General features: G+C 38.6%; 1 protein-coding gene across 1 annotated transcript; it reads right to left on the reverse strand.

Moving 5' to 3' along the window:
- Positions 1-299: 299 nt before the first annotated feature.
- Positions 300-19,996, reverse strand: NFYB (nuclear transcription factor Y subunit beta). The gene is made up of 8 exons (XM_017895315.1): positions 19,741-19,996; positions 17,495-17,579; positions 10,114-10,207; positions 7,826-7,956; positions 4,734-4,931; positions 2,744-2,825; positions 1,893-1,972; positions 300-1,276 (listed from the first exon to the last, which is right to left on the reverse strand). Exons 2-8 carry the CDS (start codon positions 17,498-17,500, stop codon positions 1,244-1,246), a joined length of 624 nt encoding a protein of 207 aa, XP_017750804.1. The 5' UTR covers positions 17,501-17,579; positions 19,741-19,996; the 3' UTR covers positions 300-1,243.
- Positions 19,997-20,000: the final 4 nt, after the last annotated feature.

A 20,000-nucleotide genomic window follows, 5' to 3' on the forward strand; every position in this document is an offset into this window, starting at 1 on the left:
CACTTCAGACTCCACCTCCCAGGTTCAAGGGATAATGCCTCAGCCACCAGAGTAGCTGGGACTACAGGTGTGCACCACCACAACCTGCTAATTTTTGTATTTTTTGTAGAGACAGGGGGTTCTCCATGTTGGCCAGGCTGGTCTCAAACTCCTGACCTGAAAGTGATCCGCCTGCCGCAGCCTCCCAAAGTGCTGGGATTATAGGCATGAGCAACCCCGTGCCTAGCCTCAAATTCCTTTTTTATCTTCATTGTCTACTTGAACATATATTAATCTGTAAATTAATTTTAGAGACAGTATCTGTTAATCAAAGACCAAGTGCTTTTACCAGTTATATAGTGACATACTGCTTGGATCAAGTAGAAAATATCTCAAAAACACACTCATAACGAAGTATCAAAAGCCTTAAAAGTTTGCATATTTGGTAACCCAGCAATTCTAAGAATTTAAGAAAATAGTCATGGATGTACATGAGATTCAGTGAAGTGCTGTTTATAACTGTGAAAAGATGTAAATAGTCAAAATATCCAATAGAAGATTAAATAAATTATGATTGAGTCATACAACAGAATAATAAACCAATAAAAATGATGCAGAAGACTATGCATGACCTGGAAAAGATGTTCCCAATATATTGTTAAGTGAAAAAAGCAGGTTACAAAACGGTATGCACAATATGAGCCCACTTTTATAAAAATATACATATTTAGCAAAGTAAACGGACAAATGATATTTATCAAAATATTAACATTGGTTCTTTCAACATAGTAGGATGATTGTTGATTTTGCTTAACTACTCCCCCATTTTTTCCTATTTGAATTTACTATAATGAAGATTGCTTTTTAAATTTTGGACAGTAGGAGATGAGGGCATTATTAACCTCTGATTAGCCCAAATATAAAAGTAACATGATTCAATATGAAAATAAGAAACTGTCTACAAATCTCTGACAGTAATAAATTGCAATATACAATGCATACAGGAGTCATACAGAGCAACAAACTCTCGTACAAAACAAAATATTTTAATACCTTTAAAATCCAAATTTTTCTTTAAAATCATTCATGAAAAAGATTCTCAAGTCAGAATTAACACCTCAATTAGTCAAGCATCAGGAAGCTACATTACAGCTATTAATATACAAAGATACATCTTTTCACCAGTCTTTCCTTCTGATGTCTCTGTTCCAGAATCATACAGACTCTCATTTCTCTACACTTTCCATTCCATCATTTCTTCAGATCATGAAAACTGAATTTGCTGAACACCAGAAATCTAAGATTAGAAAATTTAAATTGGACAGAATTAAAGAAAAGGAGATTAAAGTACAATATCCATATTATAAAAATTCAGTGAATAAAAAGACAGTAACAAGTAAGTCTCCTTCCCATTTCTTGTGTATCTTTCTAGAAATCTCCTATGGAAATATGAACATATGCTTATTTTTAACTATTAAGAGAACACTATATATAGTTATCTATATTGAGAAAACACAATTTTAATAACCTTCTTTATCAGGTCCTTCATAATGTGTTGAAATTAACTATATCAATAGGTATAATCAAAAGACAGAGTCTCACTCTATTGCCCAGGCTGGAGTGCAGTGGTGTGATTTCAGCTCACTGCAACCTCCACCTCCGGGGTTCAAGCGATTCTCCCGCTTCAGCCTCCGAGTAGCGGGGATTACAGGTACCTGCCACAACACCTGGCTAATTTTTGTATTTTTAGTAGAGACAGGGTTTCACCATGTTGGCCAGGCTGGTCTCGAACTCCTGACCTCAGGTGATCCACCCGCCTCAGCCTCCCAAGGTACTGGGATTACAGGTGTGAGCCACAGGGCCCTGCCAATACAAGCAAATTTTTTAAGCGTTTAAAATATAAAGAACTGTACCTGTTGATATGATGTTGTGTAAACCATAACATTTTGTTGTTGACCATCTGTGGTTATTAAGCCAGCTGGTAACTGGTTAGCTAAAAGAAAAAAAATTAGTTAAAGAGGGAAAAGAACTGTATCTACTTTCTTGGGCTGAATCTTAAGGTTGTACCATTAATGTCTCATTACAATTCTGCCCCATATCAATGATGTAGTCTTGGACAAAATAATAAATCCTCCAATTTTCCATTTTAAAAAATGTTCCCTAAAAACCACATTATTTTATATTGCGTTTTTCAATTTTCCCATCTCTAACATGTACCTTAGCTAACTGCCCATGTGTACAAATCTGTAGACAGACTAGATGCAGTTTCTGATTCATGATTACACTACACCATGATGTTTGGCTGGGAGCAACATGTAACTGAGCAGCATACAGTTTACATATGAGAAATACATATAATGAGAAATTGACTCACCATAGCCCTTTTATTTCACCAATATGACAACACGATACTCAATTAAAAAAACAAACAAAAAAAAACCTCAGTTCAAATTTATTTAAATCATAAGATTTTATATTACAAACTACAATTCCTTAATATTCCTATCTCATATGAATCTTCACCATAAACTAGGGGCTACGGAACTCAGTCAGAACTATCAGTGAAAGGTTATAATGTCTACAGAATTAAACTTTTCTACACTTATCACTCACTGACTTCAAATAAAAGGGCATGAACGGATAAGATCTATTTAAAATAGTGCTTTGTCAAAGTACTCAGTGCTGACATTCCAAAAATACCATTAAACACTTAGTATGAATCACTGCTAACAATCTACATGACTTGTATTATAAGAATGCTTACTAAATGCCTCCTCTGTAAGCTCTTCACTTAGTCCATCTGTAGCTGTGACTGCTCCACCAATTCCCTTTTCTCCTTTCATAGCCTGAGGAAGGAAAAAAAAAAGTCACTGATATTCAAATGAAATTGTCTTCCAAACACGAATGCTTACTTACTGCCTAAAATTAGGAGCTTCTATTATTACAAACTCTAAGCAGAGTATTTATTAACATGTCTGGTTAATTACATACAAAGAATGCTTTCAAAAGGCTTTTAATATAAGCTGTAATCATTAACAAGACAGAGTAATGACCTAGAAAACAAAGTACAGATAAAAATAAATTATTCTAATTCCACACCATATCAAAGGGGTAAGAGAACTCTACTTACAGATGAAGAAATCTGCAAAATACCACCAATATTGAGCTTATAAATCTACAAACGATCCAAGTGATCACTTAAGTATATATATGCTTCTCAGTCAACTGAGCAGTACTGCAGCAAGTTGAGAGTTAAAAATTCCTAAATTAGTTTGGCCAAATACCTCTAGGTTCCTATGATACTGAAGATTTGTAAAAATACTGTCAGGAATTTACACATTCTTTTCCTACTTCAATCATTTCATGCAAATATCACTAATTTAATGGGATTCAAACACTAAAGATATTAAGAATATATTTTGAAAGTAATGTGAATCTGACACCTAAGTTGGCATGTGGAAATAAATATGCTAAACTCAATTCCTTTTCACAAAATCCATTCCTACAAGCAAAGATAAACCTAAGAAGAATAGAAGAATTCAATCAATAATAAGAAAGACATGATTATACCTTCCTCTTTTTATTATCTGTAAGACTCCAACCTTACTACTTTTAATGCTACTTCTTTTAAATTAACAATAGCAGCAAGAAGTAACACTAATGAGCACTGAATATTATTTATTTAGTCCCATCAATAATTCTATGATATAGGTACTCATTAGCCTCATTTTACAGAAGAGGAAACCAAGGCCTAAAGTAATTAAATAATCTGTCCAAGGCCACAGAATTTGCATGTGGCAGAGCTGGGATTCAGCCTCCTGGCAGTCTGAATCCAAAGTCTGTGCCTTAAATCATTATATAACTATGCTATAGTTAGTAATAAACAAAGGGAAAAAGAAAGGACTTACTATTTAAGTACTATAATATAAGTCAGTGATCCCAACCCCAGGCTGCAGACTGATGAGGGTCCATGGCCTATTAAGAACCCGGCCACACAGCAGGAGGTGAGGGTCTGGTAATCCAGCATTACCATCCGAGGTCCTCCTCCGGTCAGATCAGTGGCCATGTTAGATTCTCATAGGCGCTCGAACCCTATTGTGAACTGCGCATGCAAGGGATGTAGGCTATGCATTCCTTATGAGAATCTAACTAATGCCTGATGATCTGAGTTGGAACAGTTTCATCCTGAAGCCATCTGCCCCTTGCACCCCTCCCCTGACCCCAGTCCATGGAAAAATTGCTTTCCACAAAACAGGTCCCTGGTGCCAAAAAGGTTGGGGACTGCTGATATAAGCAATTAAATAATTCTGAGAAATGTTACATAATTTACTACAAAATGAATTTTTTAAACAAATAATACATTTAAAAAGTTGAAGTAAATAACATCTCTTTATTTTCTTAAAAGCACAAAGGGGGCCGGGAATGGTGGCTCACACCTGTAATCCCAGCACTTTGGGAGGCCTAGGCAGGTAGATTACCTGAGGTCAGGAGTTTGAGACCAGCCTGGCCAACATGGTGAAACCCCGTCTCTACTAAAAATACAAAACTTAGCCGGGCATGGTGGCGCACGCCTCTAGTCCCAGCTACTCGGGAGGCTGAGACAGGAGAGTTGCTTGAACCCAGGAGGCAGAGGTTGCAGTGAGCCGAAATCTTGCCACTGCACTCCAGCCTGGGCAACAGAGCGATACTCCATCTCAAAAAAATAAAAAAAGAAGAAGGAAAAAAAAAAGCACAATGGGAGACATTTTATTTACCTCTCTGAATTTCTGAAGGTATAATTTCAGAGGTTCCACATAACTGTCAAAGCCTAAGGTAGACATAGCAAAGAGAATATCTTCTCCATTGATTGTTTTCCGTTTCTCTTGATGGCACCTTTCGCTTGCCTCAGATGTTATAAAGCTGATGAACTCACTCACACACTCTTGAACACATTCTTTGGCATCTTTTGCAATCTGAAGAGAAAATCATAGGTAAATTACAGAAACTATAACCATCACCTTCCTAACAACCTACAAAAATAAAAGCCTATTCAGAAGAACACCTCTTCACCTGATGACTATTTAATCTTGTAAATATATGTTGTAACATTAACACAATGTGTGTTATCAAAAGTCCACACCTCAGAGTCAGAATAAAAACTAAAATACAACTGAAAGAAGCCTTGACAACTATTTACAGAAAACAAGTCTAATTTAGATATAAAAGAGCACCAGGCACGGTGACTCATGCCTGTAATCCCAGAACTTTGGGAGGCTGAGGTGGGCGGATCACCTGAGGTCAGGAGTTCGAGACCAGCCTGGCCAACATGGTGAAACCCCATCTCTACTAAAAGTACAAAAAATTACCCAGGCATGGTGGCAGGTGCCTGTAATTGCTGTTACTCAGGAGGCTGAGGCAGAAGAACTGCTTGAACCCAGGAGGCAAACGTTGCAGTGAGCTGAGATTGAGCCACTGCACTCCAGCCTAGGCAAAAAGAGTGAGACTCCGTCTCAAAAAAAAAAGTTAAAAATTTTTAAAAAGATATAAAACAGCAATCACTGGATGTTCCTACCACCCCACAGAGGATGAAAACTCTTACTAACCCAGTACCCCTGGAAAATCAATTCCACCATGCATATTTTGTGGGTGACTTAGGTACCACTTCTCTGCCCTAGCAGAGAAGTGAATTCACAAAAGGCTTGGAAAAGAGAAATAATAACATATGGTGACTTTGACTTTTTTATCATTTGGGATACACAGTGTCAGATACAGGTTTTGAGTTTACTAAAAAGCCTGCCTAAAGAAGCACACATCTGCCATTTCATTATAAAAACAATTTTCCCTTAAGGGTCTGGGGTCTAAAATGAAACTCCAATGGATTAATCAAGCAACTGCAAAGCCACCTGTAACAGCAATACCACTCAAAATCCCTGCTGAAACACACTGTCTTTCACCACCATGCCTATTTTACATACTGGAGAAAGTAAGCAAGAACTGCACAAATGCAGTCAAGCAAGATAATATAATGTGAGCCACATATGAAGTTTAGATTCTCTAGTAGCCATATCAAAAAAAAGTAAAATTAATTTTAATATATTCAACCCAATATATCAAAATTATTACCATTTAAACACAGAATCAATTTTTAAATGAGAAATTTTAATTCTTTTCTTCATACTAAGTCTTCAAAATCTGGTGTTTCAAATTTGCAGCACATCTCCCTTCAGACCAGCCACATTTCAGGTACTTCTGAGCACATGGCTTGTGACTACGGTACTGACCAGTGGCAGCCATAGCCTATGTAAGCAATAATCAGCATTTGTGCTTTTTTTCCCTTAAAACGTAAGGACAAAATTCTCAAACTGAAAGTTCTAGGCTTAGGGATATATTTTAATAGTATATTTATTTGCAAGCTTTATTACTGCCATAAGTCTTTTTAAATTATAAAATGACAGAAAATTACCAATGGAAAATGATATAAAACATGTGAATTTTAATTCAGACCAAGTGATGAGCAATGACAATGAGTTTTTAAAAGTTCTAAGAAGACAAAACTACTTAAAAAAAAAAGTATCAGTTTAAATGTATCTTAGTATCTATAATGATGTAAAAATAGCTGTTTCCAAATACCAGAATTTGCTTTGGAAAATTCTTATTACACCTGTATCAGACCAGTAAGACCTAAATTTGCTGCAACATTATAGAAGTTACAGCTTCAGGCTGGGTAGTGGCTCACACCTGTAATCCCAGCACTTTGGGAGGCTGAGGTGTGTGGATCACCTGAGGTCGGGAGTTCGAGACCAGCCTGACCAACATGGAGAAACCCCGTCTCTACTAAAAACACAAAATTAGCCAGGCATGGTGGCACATGCCTGTAATCCCAGCTACTAGGGGAGGCTGAGGCAGGAGAATCGCTTGAACCTGGGAGGCGGAGGTTGCGATGAGCCGAGATTGCACCATTGCACTCCAGCCTGGGCAACAAGAGTGAAACTCTGTCTCAAAAAAAAAAAAAAAAAAGAAGTTACAGCTTCATACACCCAAACCTGATAGTTCTGACAACGTACCTATTTTTTAAAACAGTCGGGCCAGGCACAGTGGCTCATGTCTATAATCCCAGCACTTTGGAAGGCCGAGGCAGGCAGATTACCTGAGGTCAAGAGTTCAAGACCAGCCTGACCAACATGGAGAAACCCCATTTCCAGTAAAAACACAAAATTAGCTGGGCATGGTGGTGCATGCGTGTAATCCCAGCTACTCGGGAGGCTGAGGCAAGAGAATTGCTTGAACCTGGGAGGCGGAGGTTGCAGTGAGCTGAGATTCTACCANAGGCACAGTGGCTCATGTCTATAATCCCAGCACTTTGGAAGGCCGAGGCAGGCAGATTACCTGAGGTCAAGAGTTCAAGACCAGCCTGACCAACATGGAGAAACCCCATTTCCAGTAAAACACAAAATTAGCTGGGCATGGTGGTGCATGCGTGTAATCCCAGCTACTCGGGAGGCTGAGGCAAGAGAATTGCTTGAACCTGGGAGGCGGAGGTTGCAGTGAGCTGAGATTCTACCATTGCACTTCAGCCTGAGGAACAAGAGTGAAACTCTGTCTTTTTTTTAAAAAAAAAAAAAAAAAGCAGTCTAAATTCTATTTTATCTGCCTCCAAAAAGTGGGAGAGGGGAGAACATTTAGGGACATGACAGAATTGAAAATGGGATACGGTTCAGTAACTGTGTATGTAGACATGAAAGAAATATTTGATTTCCCGAAAGCCTGAATGATTGAAATCAACAGTTAACTGTACCCACGACCTATGAATTTATGTAGTTTCGTGTTTCCCTTGTAAAAACCTAGTTAAACTTCTCCTTTACATTACCTTTCCTGTTTGAGGTATGGCATTTTTCATTATCCTAGCCACATTTGCTATTGGAAGATATATATCTTGTTCTCTGAAACTTTCTTTTGAACCATTTGTGTCCTCATGATCATTCATGCTGTCCTCAGTATCTAAAGAAATAAAAATATTTAGGTTTAAAGCTTCTTATTATTTCTATTTCAAGATAGAAAAAACTACCAAAAAGATCCACTGAATAAAATCATTCTGGTTCATCTCTTAACCCTTATTTAGGGATTAGGATAGCAAGTCTCTTCATAATTTTTACAGAGCCAGAACTGAACTTCTTTATTAATTTCAGACTCACTGCCTAGAATGCTTTTTATCCTCAAATATACCCGCTAAAATCCTACTTGCCCATTCTCCAAAAATCTCAAATAACATCTCCATAGCACCTTCAAAATGATCTTTTCATAAAATATAAGTGTTTCTCTACGCCTTTTCTCTTACACAGTTTTAGAATTTTTATTATTCCTCATGTCTCTATTAGATTTTTGCTACTTGATGTCACGAATCAGCTTTGTGTTTCCTACAGCTTGGTATAGTACCTTCCACAGAGTAGGTACTCATAAATATTTATTGCATGACTTAGCTATAAAACTTACAGACTGTAACCTATGGCTATTTCAATATTACTAGATTAAGAGGTTGTATGTTTCTCCAAACCCAAGTTTATATAAACTCATTTATGTAAAAGTCTATATAAAACTTTTTTAAAGTTGATACAAAGTTGTCTATATAAAGTTTATATAAAATTCTATAAAGAACAGAAAAATTGGACTTGAATATTACTGATCCAGTTGGATTACTAATGTAACTAGTTTTTGAACAAAGCTATAGCAGTGATCCAACTGTTCATACAAGTGACTTTGTGAATTATATAAATTTAGCTATAACTGAAGCTTGCGCAGTACCAATAACATCCTTTTATGACTAAATGCAGTATCCTGTAAGTAAACTGCCCACTCTTCATATGTACTAAGTAAGTAGGCAAGGCACCTAAGTTGATTCAATTTATGTTTTTGTGTGTTTAAAATGATGTTATCAGAATTAATTTATTTGAATATCTGTTTCAGGATGAATTTAATCCCTCTGGCAAATTTCTTCTAAAAATATATCTCAATTTTTTAAAATTTTACAGATCAGGTCAGGCGTGGTGGCTCATGACTATAATCCCAGCACTTTGGGAGACTGAAGCAGGCAGATCACCTGAGGTCACGAGTTCGAGACCAGCCTGACCAACATCGCAAAACCCTGTCTCTACTAAAAATAAAAAAAATTAGCTGGGCATAGTGGTGAGCCCTTGTAATCTCAGCTAATGGGCAGGCTGAGGCAGGAGAATCGCTTGAATCCAGGAGGTGGAGGCTGCAGTGAGCCAAGACTGCACCACTGCACTCTAGCCTGGGCGACAGAGCAAGACTCTATCTCAAAAAAAAATATTTTTCTTACAAATCAAAATGCCACAAAAGTAAATTATTTCTGATAGGCCAACATAACATTGTCGTGTATTTTTTTTTTTTTTTTTGGTTTTGTTTTTTTGAGACAGGGTCTCACTTTGTCACCCAGGCTGGAGTGTGCAGTGGTGCAAACACGGCTCACTGAAGCTTTTACCTCCCAGGTTCAAGTGATCCTCCCACTTCAGCCCCCAGCCCCCTAAGTAGCTGGGACCACAGGTACATGCCACCAAGCCCAGCTAATTTTTTAAATTTTTTGTAGAGGTGGGGCTTCACCATGTTGCCCAGGGTGGTCTCGAACTCCTGAGCTCAAGTGATCTGCCCACCTTGCCGTCCCAAACTGCTGGGATTATAGGCATGAGCACCACACCGAGCCAACACTACCATTCCGATACCTGACATAGTTCAAAGTTAATATTGAATGAAAACCAAAAATAAATCATAAGTGCAAGAAATACAATAGCTAGAAATTTAACTCACCCTCTAAATAATTATTTTAGTTACCCTATCAATTGATTATAAATTTCTCATATTTAACATTTAAACAGGAAGTCACTAACAAATTTCAAAAGAAACTGTACAGGTTTTAGACAAGGTGTATTTTATAGTAAAATCTTTTCAAGGACTCATTCTTTTGAAGACTATTTCTAATAGAAATAGCATGATATGCCTTTTTAGACTTTCTCATTGAACTGTAACACAAGACTGTAAATTTTCCTATAAAGACAAAAGTAACCTAGAACACCACATTAATGAAATGTCCACTTTCTAACTTGCTTCATCTTGTGCATTTGGTTCTAACTGTGGCTTGCTTACCATCATGAGGCTGTATAACATAATGACTTCCTCCAATATAGTCTGCAGAGATTCCTAGTTGAGAAGCATCTGTTGTAGAACTGTCACCATCCATCTATGAGGAGAAAAACAGTTTTTTAATACTTTTCAAAGTACTAACAAACGTAACAGATTCAACACTTATAAACTGTCACAGGATGATGGGTCAATTATACTTTTCATAGCCTTAAGCTTACTAAAAGAGAATTTATATTTCTTTTCTAAAAAATTAATTATTTTTTTGAGATGGGGTCTTACTCTGTCGCCCAGGCTGGAGTGCAGTGGCATGATCACAGCTCATTGCAGCCTCAACCTCCCAGGCTGAAGCAATCCTCCCACCTCAGCCTCCAGAGTAGTTAGACTACAGGCATGCACCACCACGCCTAGCCAATTTTTTTGTATTTTTAGTAGAGACGGGGTTTCGCTATGTTGCCCAGGCTGGTCGGGAACTCCTGGGTTCAAGCAATCCACCTACCTCGGCCTCCCAAAATGCTGAGATTACAGGCATCAGTCACCACAACCAGCCTGTATTTCTTGATTTGGAAACTTTCCCACAATTTGTCCACGATTCAAGATTTTCCTATCCATCTTCCCTAAATGATAAGCATAAGGCCAATAATGACAAGGAAATGAATCTAAACCATATGCCTCTTTCTTTTCAAGTGCATAATCTTCAAATATAGTACCACAGGCAACCCTGACTTATAACCTAATTTATCCCTGGAATGATGATCAGCTTAATAAAGCTGGACACACGCCTGTAGCCCCAGCTACTCAGGAGCTGAGGCAGGAAGACTGCTTGAGCTCCAGAGTTCCAGACCAGCCTGGTCAATGTAGTGAGAACCTGTCTCTTAAAAAAAAAAAAATCAGCTTACGTCATCAACTGGAATCTACCTGTATCCATCACTTCCAGTTCTCCTGCTAAACCCTGATTTTCCTTTTGCTCCTGCTGCAAACTTTCTTTGCTTTCTCATAGAAGTTCCAAAATAGGCTGGGCGCGGTGTCTCAAGCCTGTAATCCCAGCACTTTGGGAGGCCGAGACAGGCGGATCACAAGGTCAGGAGATCAAGACCATCCTGGCTAACACGGTGAAACCCCGTCTCTACTAAAAAAAAAAATACAAAAAACTAGCCGGGCGAGGTGGCGGGCGCCTGTCGTTCCAGCTACTCAGGAGGCTGAGGCAGGAGAATGGCGTGAACCTGGGAGGCGGAGCTTGCAGTGAGCTGAGATCCGGCCACTGCATTCCAGCCTGGGCGACAGAGCGAGACTCCATCTCAAAAAAAAAAAAGAAAAGAAGTTCCAAAATAGACAACATCTCCGTTCAAACTGTTACTTGGTATAAGAAGCATGTGGATTCCCTGCACAATTCTGTACCCAGGCAAGCCAAAAGTACACCCATGTTTTGAATGAGCCCATAAACTCTTGATTCTAGTCAAAGGTTAATTTTCTCTCCCTGTGCCAAGTCAGGGCCAGGTGTGGCTCATGCCTGTAATCCCAGCACTTTGGGAAGCTGAGGTGGGAGGATCACTGGGGCCCACAAGTTCAAGATTAGCCTGGGCAACACAGTGAGACCCTGTCTCTAAAAAAATAAAAATTAAAAAATTAGCCAGGCGTTGTGGCATGTGCTTGTAGTCCTAGCTACTTGAGAGGTTGAGGTGAGATCACTTGGGCCTAGGAGGTTGAGGCTGCAGTGAGCCGTGATCATACCACTGCACTCCAGCCTCAATGGCAGAGTGAGACCCTGTCTCAAAAAAAAGGAGGGGTCAGGAAGATCTATGTATAAAGATAGGAAAATTACCTGCACAGACAAGAATAAGGGTTAAAATTCCTATTTAAAAAAAAAAGCCTGCTTAATTAATTTTGCTGAGAGCTAAGAGAATTCCAAGAGGGAAAGTCTGGAAAAAAAGTAAATCATAAGCCCTGAACTGGCTCCATTCAATTTCACCAACGTGGCAGATCCTAGAAGGCTTTCTATTTTGCAACTACTACTACTCAAAATAGGATATCTGTGAGTGAAAAAATTTTAAATGCATTATGTGAACAAAAAGTATAGCAAAAATCAAGTGTAATTCATATATACTTTCAGGCTGAACAAAAAAGAGAAATTTGACCATTCATTAAGGCCCAGGACCCAGTATAAACTTCACGTTATTAACTGCAAAATTTCAGTCCTTGTATAACACATGTCTTCTCCATCTCTGTTGGATTTTTATTTAATATTAAAATACCGGGCTAGTTTTCAGGTCTTCAATAACAGGGCGTTTCTTTCATACATCTGTTGACTGTGATGCCTAATATAACTGTAGATAAAGACACATTTCTATAATTTATATAGTTGTTGTAAGGGGGTAGAAAATAGAATTCACAGACCTTTAATAATCTGTGAACACAGGGTACCTATTTGATACTTTTTAGTAGCCTCTAAGAAGTAAAAAACAAAGTCAGTGACCTGATTCTGACTCTCCTACTGATCCCCTGAAAATAAACATCCCTGTAAATTAAATGTATTTCCATATAAAATGTAAATAATACCACCCTCCCCATCTTAAACTAACACAAATGAATGTGAAACATTGCCCAAAAATCAAATGCTATTTTGATTCTAAAATGCTAACATACTAGGAGAGTATCCTTTAATAGACATGATGATGGATTTTTTTTACAGCCATAAAAGAATGGTCAATTATGATAGCTGCGAGTTGACTAGCTTTTACAATGACCTAAGGAAGATCAAGGTGCAGGAGACAGGACCAAAGTGGTTGTTTCAGAACCTACAATTGGAAACAAAACTTTGATTGGGGTGGGGAAGCCAGGCAGTGGGTTGGGAAGAATAACAGAAATTCTTTCCTGAATGAGTGTTTACATGATACCGTAAATCTTTTAAAAATGGCTATGAGCAAGACACTGTTCAAATAACCAAGCGGATCTGGGAGATGAATTAATTTAGAAATATAACACAAACAAAAGTATTAAAGGGAAAAAGTTTAAATCATATTATCTTGTCATGCACTGGAATTAGCAACAAGATTATCATTTGGACTAACAGCATTAGCCTCTCTAAACCTCAGTCTTCTAAAAGTGAAGATACAAGTATTTCCTAGAGTTGTCAGAATTAAATAAAGACTAGAAAGCTGCTAAAGACAGTGTTTGGCACGTAGTGTACCCCACAGACATTCGATCTCATCCTCCCTCCTTTGAAGAGAAGCCGCACATCATCTGCTTAACTGTATGTGTCTTCGGTTCCACAAGTTTTAGCTTTCTATCATTTCACACCTTCTGTCTTCCTTTCCTCTATCCTTCTACCATTAAAATCCTGCCCCAGACTTTAATCCCAGTGTTCTCTATCCTCCTTGAATCTGATTTATCCTTTCTGCAATTCAAAAACAAATGTTCTGTTCTTTAAAGCTCTATGGCACTTAGTACCTTTCACTCAATAAGTCAGCCTAATCTTTGATGCCTAGAATATGCCAGCCATTCGCCTATATATAAGAAGGATGGGAAAAAACTTGCTAGATGCATCCCAAAGGTTTTTTCTAGGTCAAAACATCCTATAAAAATTTATAAAACAGACTGTAGATTTTCAGTAAGCCAGCCAACAAATATTTACTGAGTGAGCGCTTAGTATTTACCAGGTCCATGCTATGTGCTGGTCACATAGCTGTCAACAACAGACAAGGTCTCTGTCCTCAGCTTGCAGGACAAATGTTACATAACCTGGGAGGCAGGGTGAAGGGGTAGAGAACAGAGCCTATTAGTCCTTCCAGGACACAGGCTCTGGAATCGAATCACCTAATTTGAATTCCCTGCCCCTTACCATGAGACCTTGAACAAGCTGGATGAGAACAAGACTTAACCTCCCAGGGCTCCTGTACAGGTTAGGAGCTAATCCATGTAAAGACAGCATAGTACAATAGGCATACTCAGTAAGTGGTATATATAGCTATTAAAATAATTACAAATAATTAAGTAATTGCTAGTGCCAAGTACGAAGAAAAACAAAGATGTTTTGTTATGTGCTATGTGAGTTTACTCCAAAAGGGGCCTCACTAGTCTGAGGAGTCAAGAAAGGCTAGCTTAGGAAATGACATTGAAAATGAGACTGAAAGGTGAATAGAAATCAGTCAGACAAAAAGAAAGGTGGGAAACGAATGTTCCAGGCAGAGAAAACCAAGAAATACAGTACTGGTGGATTGGAAGGAGCTAAGGAGGGACTAGATCAAGCAGTGTCCTGTGGACAAGAGGAAATCAAAGAAGAGTTTTAAGCAGAAGAGCACAAACCATATTTAAAAAAAAAAAAACAAACAAAAAAAAAAAAAAAAAAACAGGTTCCCTCTGGCTACAGTTCAGTACAGAAACCGACCTAGAAGGGAGCACAAATAGGCACAGAAGACCAGTGAGGACTATAATGCTGCAGTCAGGGCATGACTTCAGGCAAGATAATGATCATTTTAGCATCAGGTCCGGGCGAGAGCGCTAGAGATCAAGAGAAGCAGAACAACTAGACAGCTTTTTAGTAGGTGACTTGGTTAACGACTGATAGAGCTACAGGAAGACCAAGGATAATGCTAGGATTCTTGCACCTGGAGAGACAGACAGTTGTCACCACAGAGAATGGGAGAGGAAAGGGAGGGGAGTGCTGGACAGCATAGAGCCTAGCTGAAGCTAATGACTGTGAATTTACAGTAGTGCCAATATGTCCAGTGTGACACTTGAAAGGCCTAATATGACAATACAAAAGAGAAAGTGTTGGATTTCACCCAGGTAATGAGGCTGGAAGAGCACAGCATGTAGGATAATGACAAGGGGACAATGATGAATCGTTAGACCCAAGGGAACGATAAATATGGACAAAGAGTGGTTAAATCCCAATAAATTCATTTTAATGACTATTCTAATTATTTAGTTGAATTGACAGAATTATTTTTGAAAATATGATGTGAAACAAACAGGTAGCGGGCTAAGCTAATAAATCTTTATTCTTTTTTTTGATGTAGCCGTACTTAAACTATGCTAATAATTTGTTCCACAAACAAATACTGCCCTCTTTAATGTTTACATTTATTGAACACTTTCTAAATACCTCATGCAATGTTCACAAGCCTGTGATGCAGGTGAGAAAACTGAGGAACATGAGGCTAATGATTTGGCTGAGGTGACACAGTAAATGGGACTGAAATCCAGGGCCTCAGATGCCAACTACTCTCTACAGCATTCCTGCCTAGTTTTTCATGTAGTTCTTACACCTATTTCTTTAATTTGTCCCCTTTACATTCTAAGGCTACCAATTATACGTTGAAAACACTGAAATTAGCTTCTCAACCCAGGATGGTGTTTGTGAGATGGTAAAGAAGCGCACCCTGGACAACGGTGAGGAGCACTGGCTCTTAGGACCGATTTCGTGGGTTTGAAGCTTGGCTCCCCGTTTATGAGTTCTCTTTGTGTTTTCAGCTTCCCCATTTTTAAAGTGATGTTACTATGAGGAAGCTATTGTTTTAAAAAGTACTTAGCAAAGTGTAAGATACATAGTCAGAACTCGACAAATGTAATCTTAATACTGCCCCCTCAAATACGGTTCTCATTATTCTTCCAGGCAGAGATTCCTCTCTCTCTTAATTTACCCTTTTACCTGTTTTCTGGGTTACATTCCTTTTATCTCTCTGAGGATAAGAAATAATACAAAGATTCCTCTTCTCTAATGTATCTTCAACCCTCCTTACCAGCTCCTTCACTCTTCCTTAAACATGCTTAGTCTCCCTCATTAAGCACACAGAAGTACAAATATAAAATCTTAATTCTGCCCCATACCCTTGCCTAGCTACCATTCTTGCCCTGACAGTTAAGAAACCTCTTCATTTCTATTTAAACTCCTGAATGTGTACTTTTTAACCCCAACCCAGAATGAAACCACTCTTCAAAGCTGCCAGTGATCTTGTCCTCATCCTACTTGACTTTGTTCTTTGTAGTGCTGGCTACTGCTGGCCACATATATTTATGCTTAGAATTCTCTCCTGCTCTGATTTCCAAAGCAATATTCTTTCCTCCCCACCCCTTAATTGTTAACATCACCCAAGGTTATCCTTCTCTTTCTTCCCTTATTTTAATGAACTCACTAAGTATCACTTCTATGCTCATACATTCCAAATCTACAACCAATATCCTGCTTGCAACTCAAGCAACCCATGCCTGTACAGCATGTCTAATATCCCATCACTGCAAATTTAAGATATTGGGAAATGAAACTCACCTTCCCCCATCCCCTGCAAGGAGGCAAGGAGGGAGATTTCCCTTTCCACTACTGTAATTCTGCTAAGAAGAATACCAGTCTTTCACACTGCCCAGCTAAATATACCAGCATCAGCTTAGGTTATTCCATCTCCTTCAAGCTCTACCTCATCTATTACCTCTCTAAAAACGTCTCCTAGATATGCTTTCCCTTTCCTGTTTCCACTGGATTACTACCCCAGCCCATCTTAACATATTGTTGTAAGGCTAATTTCACCACAACACCACTTCTATACTCTTGAACCTATTCTCAAAGGTTCCTAAAGGCCTCCTGTGTCAAATCCAAATCTCATTTTTGTGACTTCACATGAGCAGATCGCACATTTAACCTAATCAAACTTGTTTCCTACTTTTCTCTATCTTCATGGTTAATAAAAATCTTTGTGCTAGAATGTGCTTTATTTAGGGATCACTGAGTGCATTTCTTTCATTTTAGGAGTGAAGCAACCATAGCTGGCCCAAAGCTGTAACACGCCCGCCCCAGGTTAGAGATAGAGTAGCACATCCAGAATTAAATATCCAGAGGGGACAAGTGCTTTCTCTTTCCTACATTATCCTTTGAGATCTACCCTGGACCATGCACCTCTACTCCTGATCCCCTAAACTTAAGTTGCCCATCCTGCCACCAGGCTTTTGCTTTTGGTGATACCCTTCACCAATCCACTCCCACCCTCTATTTCAAGGCTCAGTTCAAGGTCTGCAGGATCCCTCTGTGACATTCCCAAGTACCCAGGCCCATCACACCTCTCTTCTTCCCACATCTACTGCACTTAAGAGTTAGCATTTTCCATTCTGGGCATAACTGTCCCCTAAGTATTCAATTAACTGGCTAAACAGACAGCCCCTTTACAGCCGGGACAGGTTACCCTGTAGCCTCAACAGGACTTAGGGACCCATGGGAAATAATATATGCAAGAAGCTGAAAATAAGGAAGCAACAGGAATGAGCAGAGGTACTATCTGACTAGACTTGAAATGCATTCATTCTATCAGGCACCTCCAGTATAAATCAGTTATAATTTTATTTCCAGCCAATTACTATTCAAATCTAATTAACAACCAAAATGGTAAAACATACTTACTGTCATGAAATACTGTCAGAACCGTGTTGTCAGTGGTGCTGAAGAACACCTGTCTAAAAAGGTGTCTAATCTTTGTGATTTCAACCTAAAAGATAAACATCTATTAGGACCTAACATCTATCAGTAGTAAAAATATATCAAATGTATCACTTACAGGCTTTTTAGCTCATAAAATTAAAGAGGGCATGTACAATTTTGACTACGATTCATAATCCATGGAGTGCATGGTATAAAATAGTATAAAAAGGCATCATCCAATAAATGTTTGTTGACTTGAAAGATTTATTTTGGAGAACTTACAAACAAGTTAATTTCATGGGGAAAGGAGAAAATGGATTTTCCAACATAACCCTGAATTTAGCCATATTCATCATAAACATTCATTACAATACAACAAACAGGGACCAAATTATATACTATGCAAGACACCAAAAATTATACATCTACATCACTTAAAACATTAACACTCAAGACGCAAATACACCCCTTATCAACTTAATTTTTTGGTGGCGGTTTTCTTAAATGTTTCAGAGTAACATTTAGGCATTATATCGCTCAAGAGGAGGAAAAAATTATCTGAGAATATAATGCTTTCCAATTAAGAATCTCAGTTATACTGTAATGAAGATACATTCTGCACTGAGAGGATATCAAAAAAGCAACACAATCAAGACCCTTATTTATAATTTTGAAGCACCACCATTTTTGACTAAAATTGCATCGAAATAGCACTTCAGTCTCACTGTAAGGCATAAATAGCTGAACAAATTAGTATCAATTGCAGTGTTACAAGTTTCATTTCTCATTTGTTCCCTTCTCTTTTTCAAAGGAAACAATTAAATGGGTGAGGGGTAGGATGCCAAAACAAAAACACATCCTTTCAGTGTTAATTTTAAAGGGAGAAGATATACTGATACGCATCCAATCATGAAATCTAGCAAATAGCAGAAAAAATTGTAGCCACTGAATTGAATGTTTTAATGCCACTAAAAGGGTCCAGGTAGCAAAGACTGCTTGACATTTGCTATAATATTAAAAGTAACTTATAATTTATTTTCAAATATTAATAGTATCCTCTAACCCCAAAACTGCTCAGAAAAGTCCTTCCTTGTAACGAGAAATGTTATTTTTTTAAAGGGTGTCTTTGAAAAAATAAGCCCTCAGAACACTTAAAATATGGGAGCTATATTTATGTATTTTGCTTGGNTAAAGGGAGAAGATATACTGATACGCATCCAATCATGAAATCTAGCAAATAGCAGAAAAAATTGTAGCCACTGAATTGAATGTTTTTAATGCCACTAAAAGGGTCCAGGTAGCAAAGACTGCTTGACATTTGCTATAATATTAAAAGTAACTTATAATTTATTTTCAAATATTAATAGTATCCTCTAACCCCAAAACTGCTCAGAAAAGTCCTTCCTTGTAACGAGAAATGTTATTTTTTTAAAGGGTGTCTTTGAAAAAATAAGCCCTCAGAACACTTAAAATATGGGAGCTATATTTATGTATTTTGCTTGGAATGGGGGAGGAGGGTATGGACAGGGGAGTCACACCACACTCACTCACCCAAATAGTTGATTCAGTATATATTTAGATTCAGTACATTAAAGAAAAACACTGCCACCTCATATGGTATATATTTTCTTAAGGGCAGGTTGATATATGTAAAAGCTCAAGGGAATGCATACATCTGTTTAATGTTTGAAGAAATGCAAATTTGTATCCAAGAAAAGCAGTAGTCCCTTCCTCCACCCTCCATTCTTTGGCATCAACAACCAGAGTTTTGCATCAATATACAGTAATCCTTAAATTAAGATACAAGAGCAGCGCAGGGAAGGAATAATTTGCCTTTTAAGGAATTTTTGTTAAACTTTCAATACTTTACAAATAAAACCCCCCACAGATTAGTGCCACTGATATTGATCCGTTTGCTTTCATCACTTTATGTTGCTGATTAGTTTCCATACTAAGAGAGATGAAACCACCCCAGTGATTTGTGGCACGAACCACGGAACTATGGGGTCCATGCGGGTTAGTGGGATGCCATTTTTTTTTAAAGGTCGCAGGCTACCTAACCTTGTTTAAATTATCCTGTTAGAGTGCTTTGAGAGAGATTATGATTTGTGGGTGCTCTGTAATTCTTTGTTCTCTAAGACTACCGTTCCTTAAGGCCCTGCATATCCTCCCGCCTCCCACCACTAATGATTAAAACCTTAGTCCAATCCAAAGGGCTTCCTTCCCACCTTCGGGGCAAGTCCTGGGACCGCAAGCCGCCAGATGGCTGCATTCTTTACGCGCAAACCAAACTGCGGGGAAGCCAAAGCCATGCCTTCCTCCCCACGCAGGTGCCTGGGTGGCCCCAGCCCCACGGCCCGGTCCGGGCGACCTGTCAGCCCTGCGAGTGCCGGGAGGCCGCCCCCAGAGCGCATCCCCTGACTCGCCCGGCCGCCCTGGCCCCCGCGCCCAACGCCTGCCTCCTGCCCGCCGCGCGGCCCTCGGGATG

Source organism: Rhinopithecus bieti, unplaced genomic scaffold (assembly GCF_001698545.2).
Source record: "Rhinopithecus bieti isolate Rb0 unplaced genomic scaffold, ASM169854v2 scaffold_24306, whole genome shotgun sequence".
Classification (NCBI taxonomy): Eukaryota; Metazoa; Chordata; class Mammalia; order Primates; family Cercopithecidae; genus Rhinopithecus; species Rhinopithecus bieti.

Bases quoted from the DNA above. Each gene is read 5' to 3' on its own strand.
- NFYB (XM_017895315.1), bottom strand. The intron at 4,932-7,825 runs GTAATGTAAAGG...TTTTCTCTTCAG, and splicing joins CCATACCTCAAACAGGAAAG to ATTGCAAAAGATGCCAAAGA. The intron at 2,826-4,733 runs GTAAATAAAATG...TTCCTTCCTCAG, and splicing joins ACCTTCAGAAATTCAGAGAG to GCTATGAAAGGAGAAAAGGG.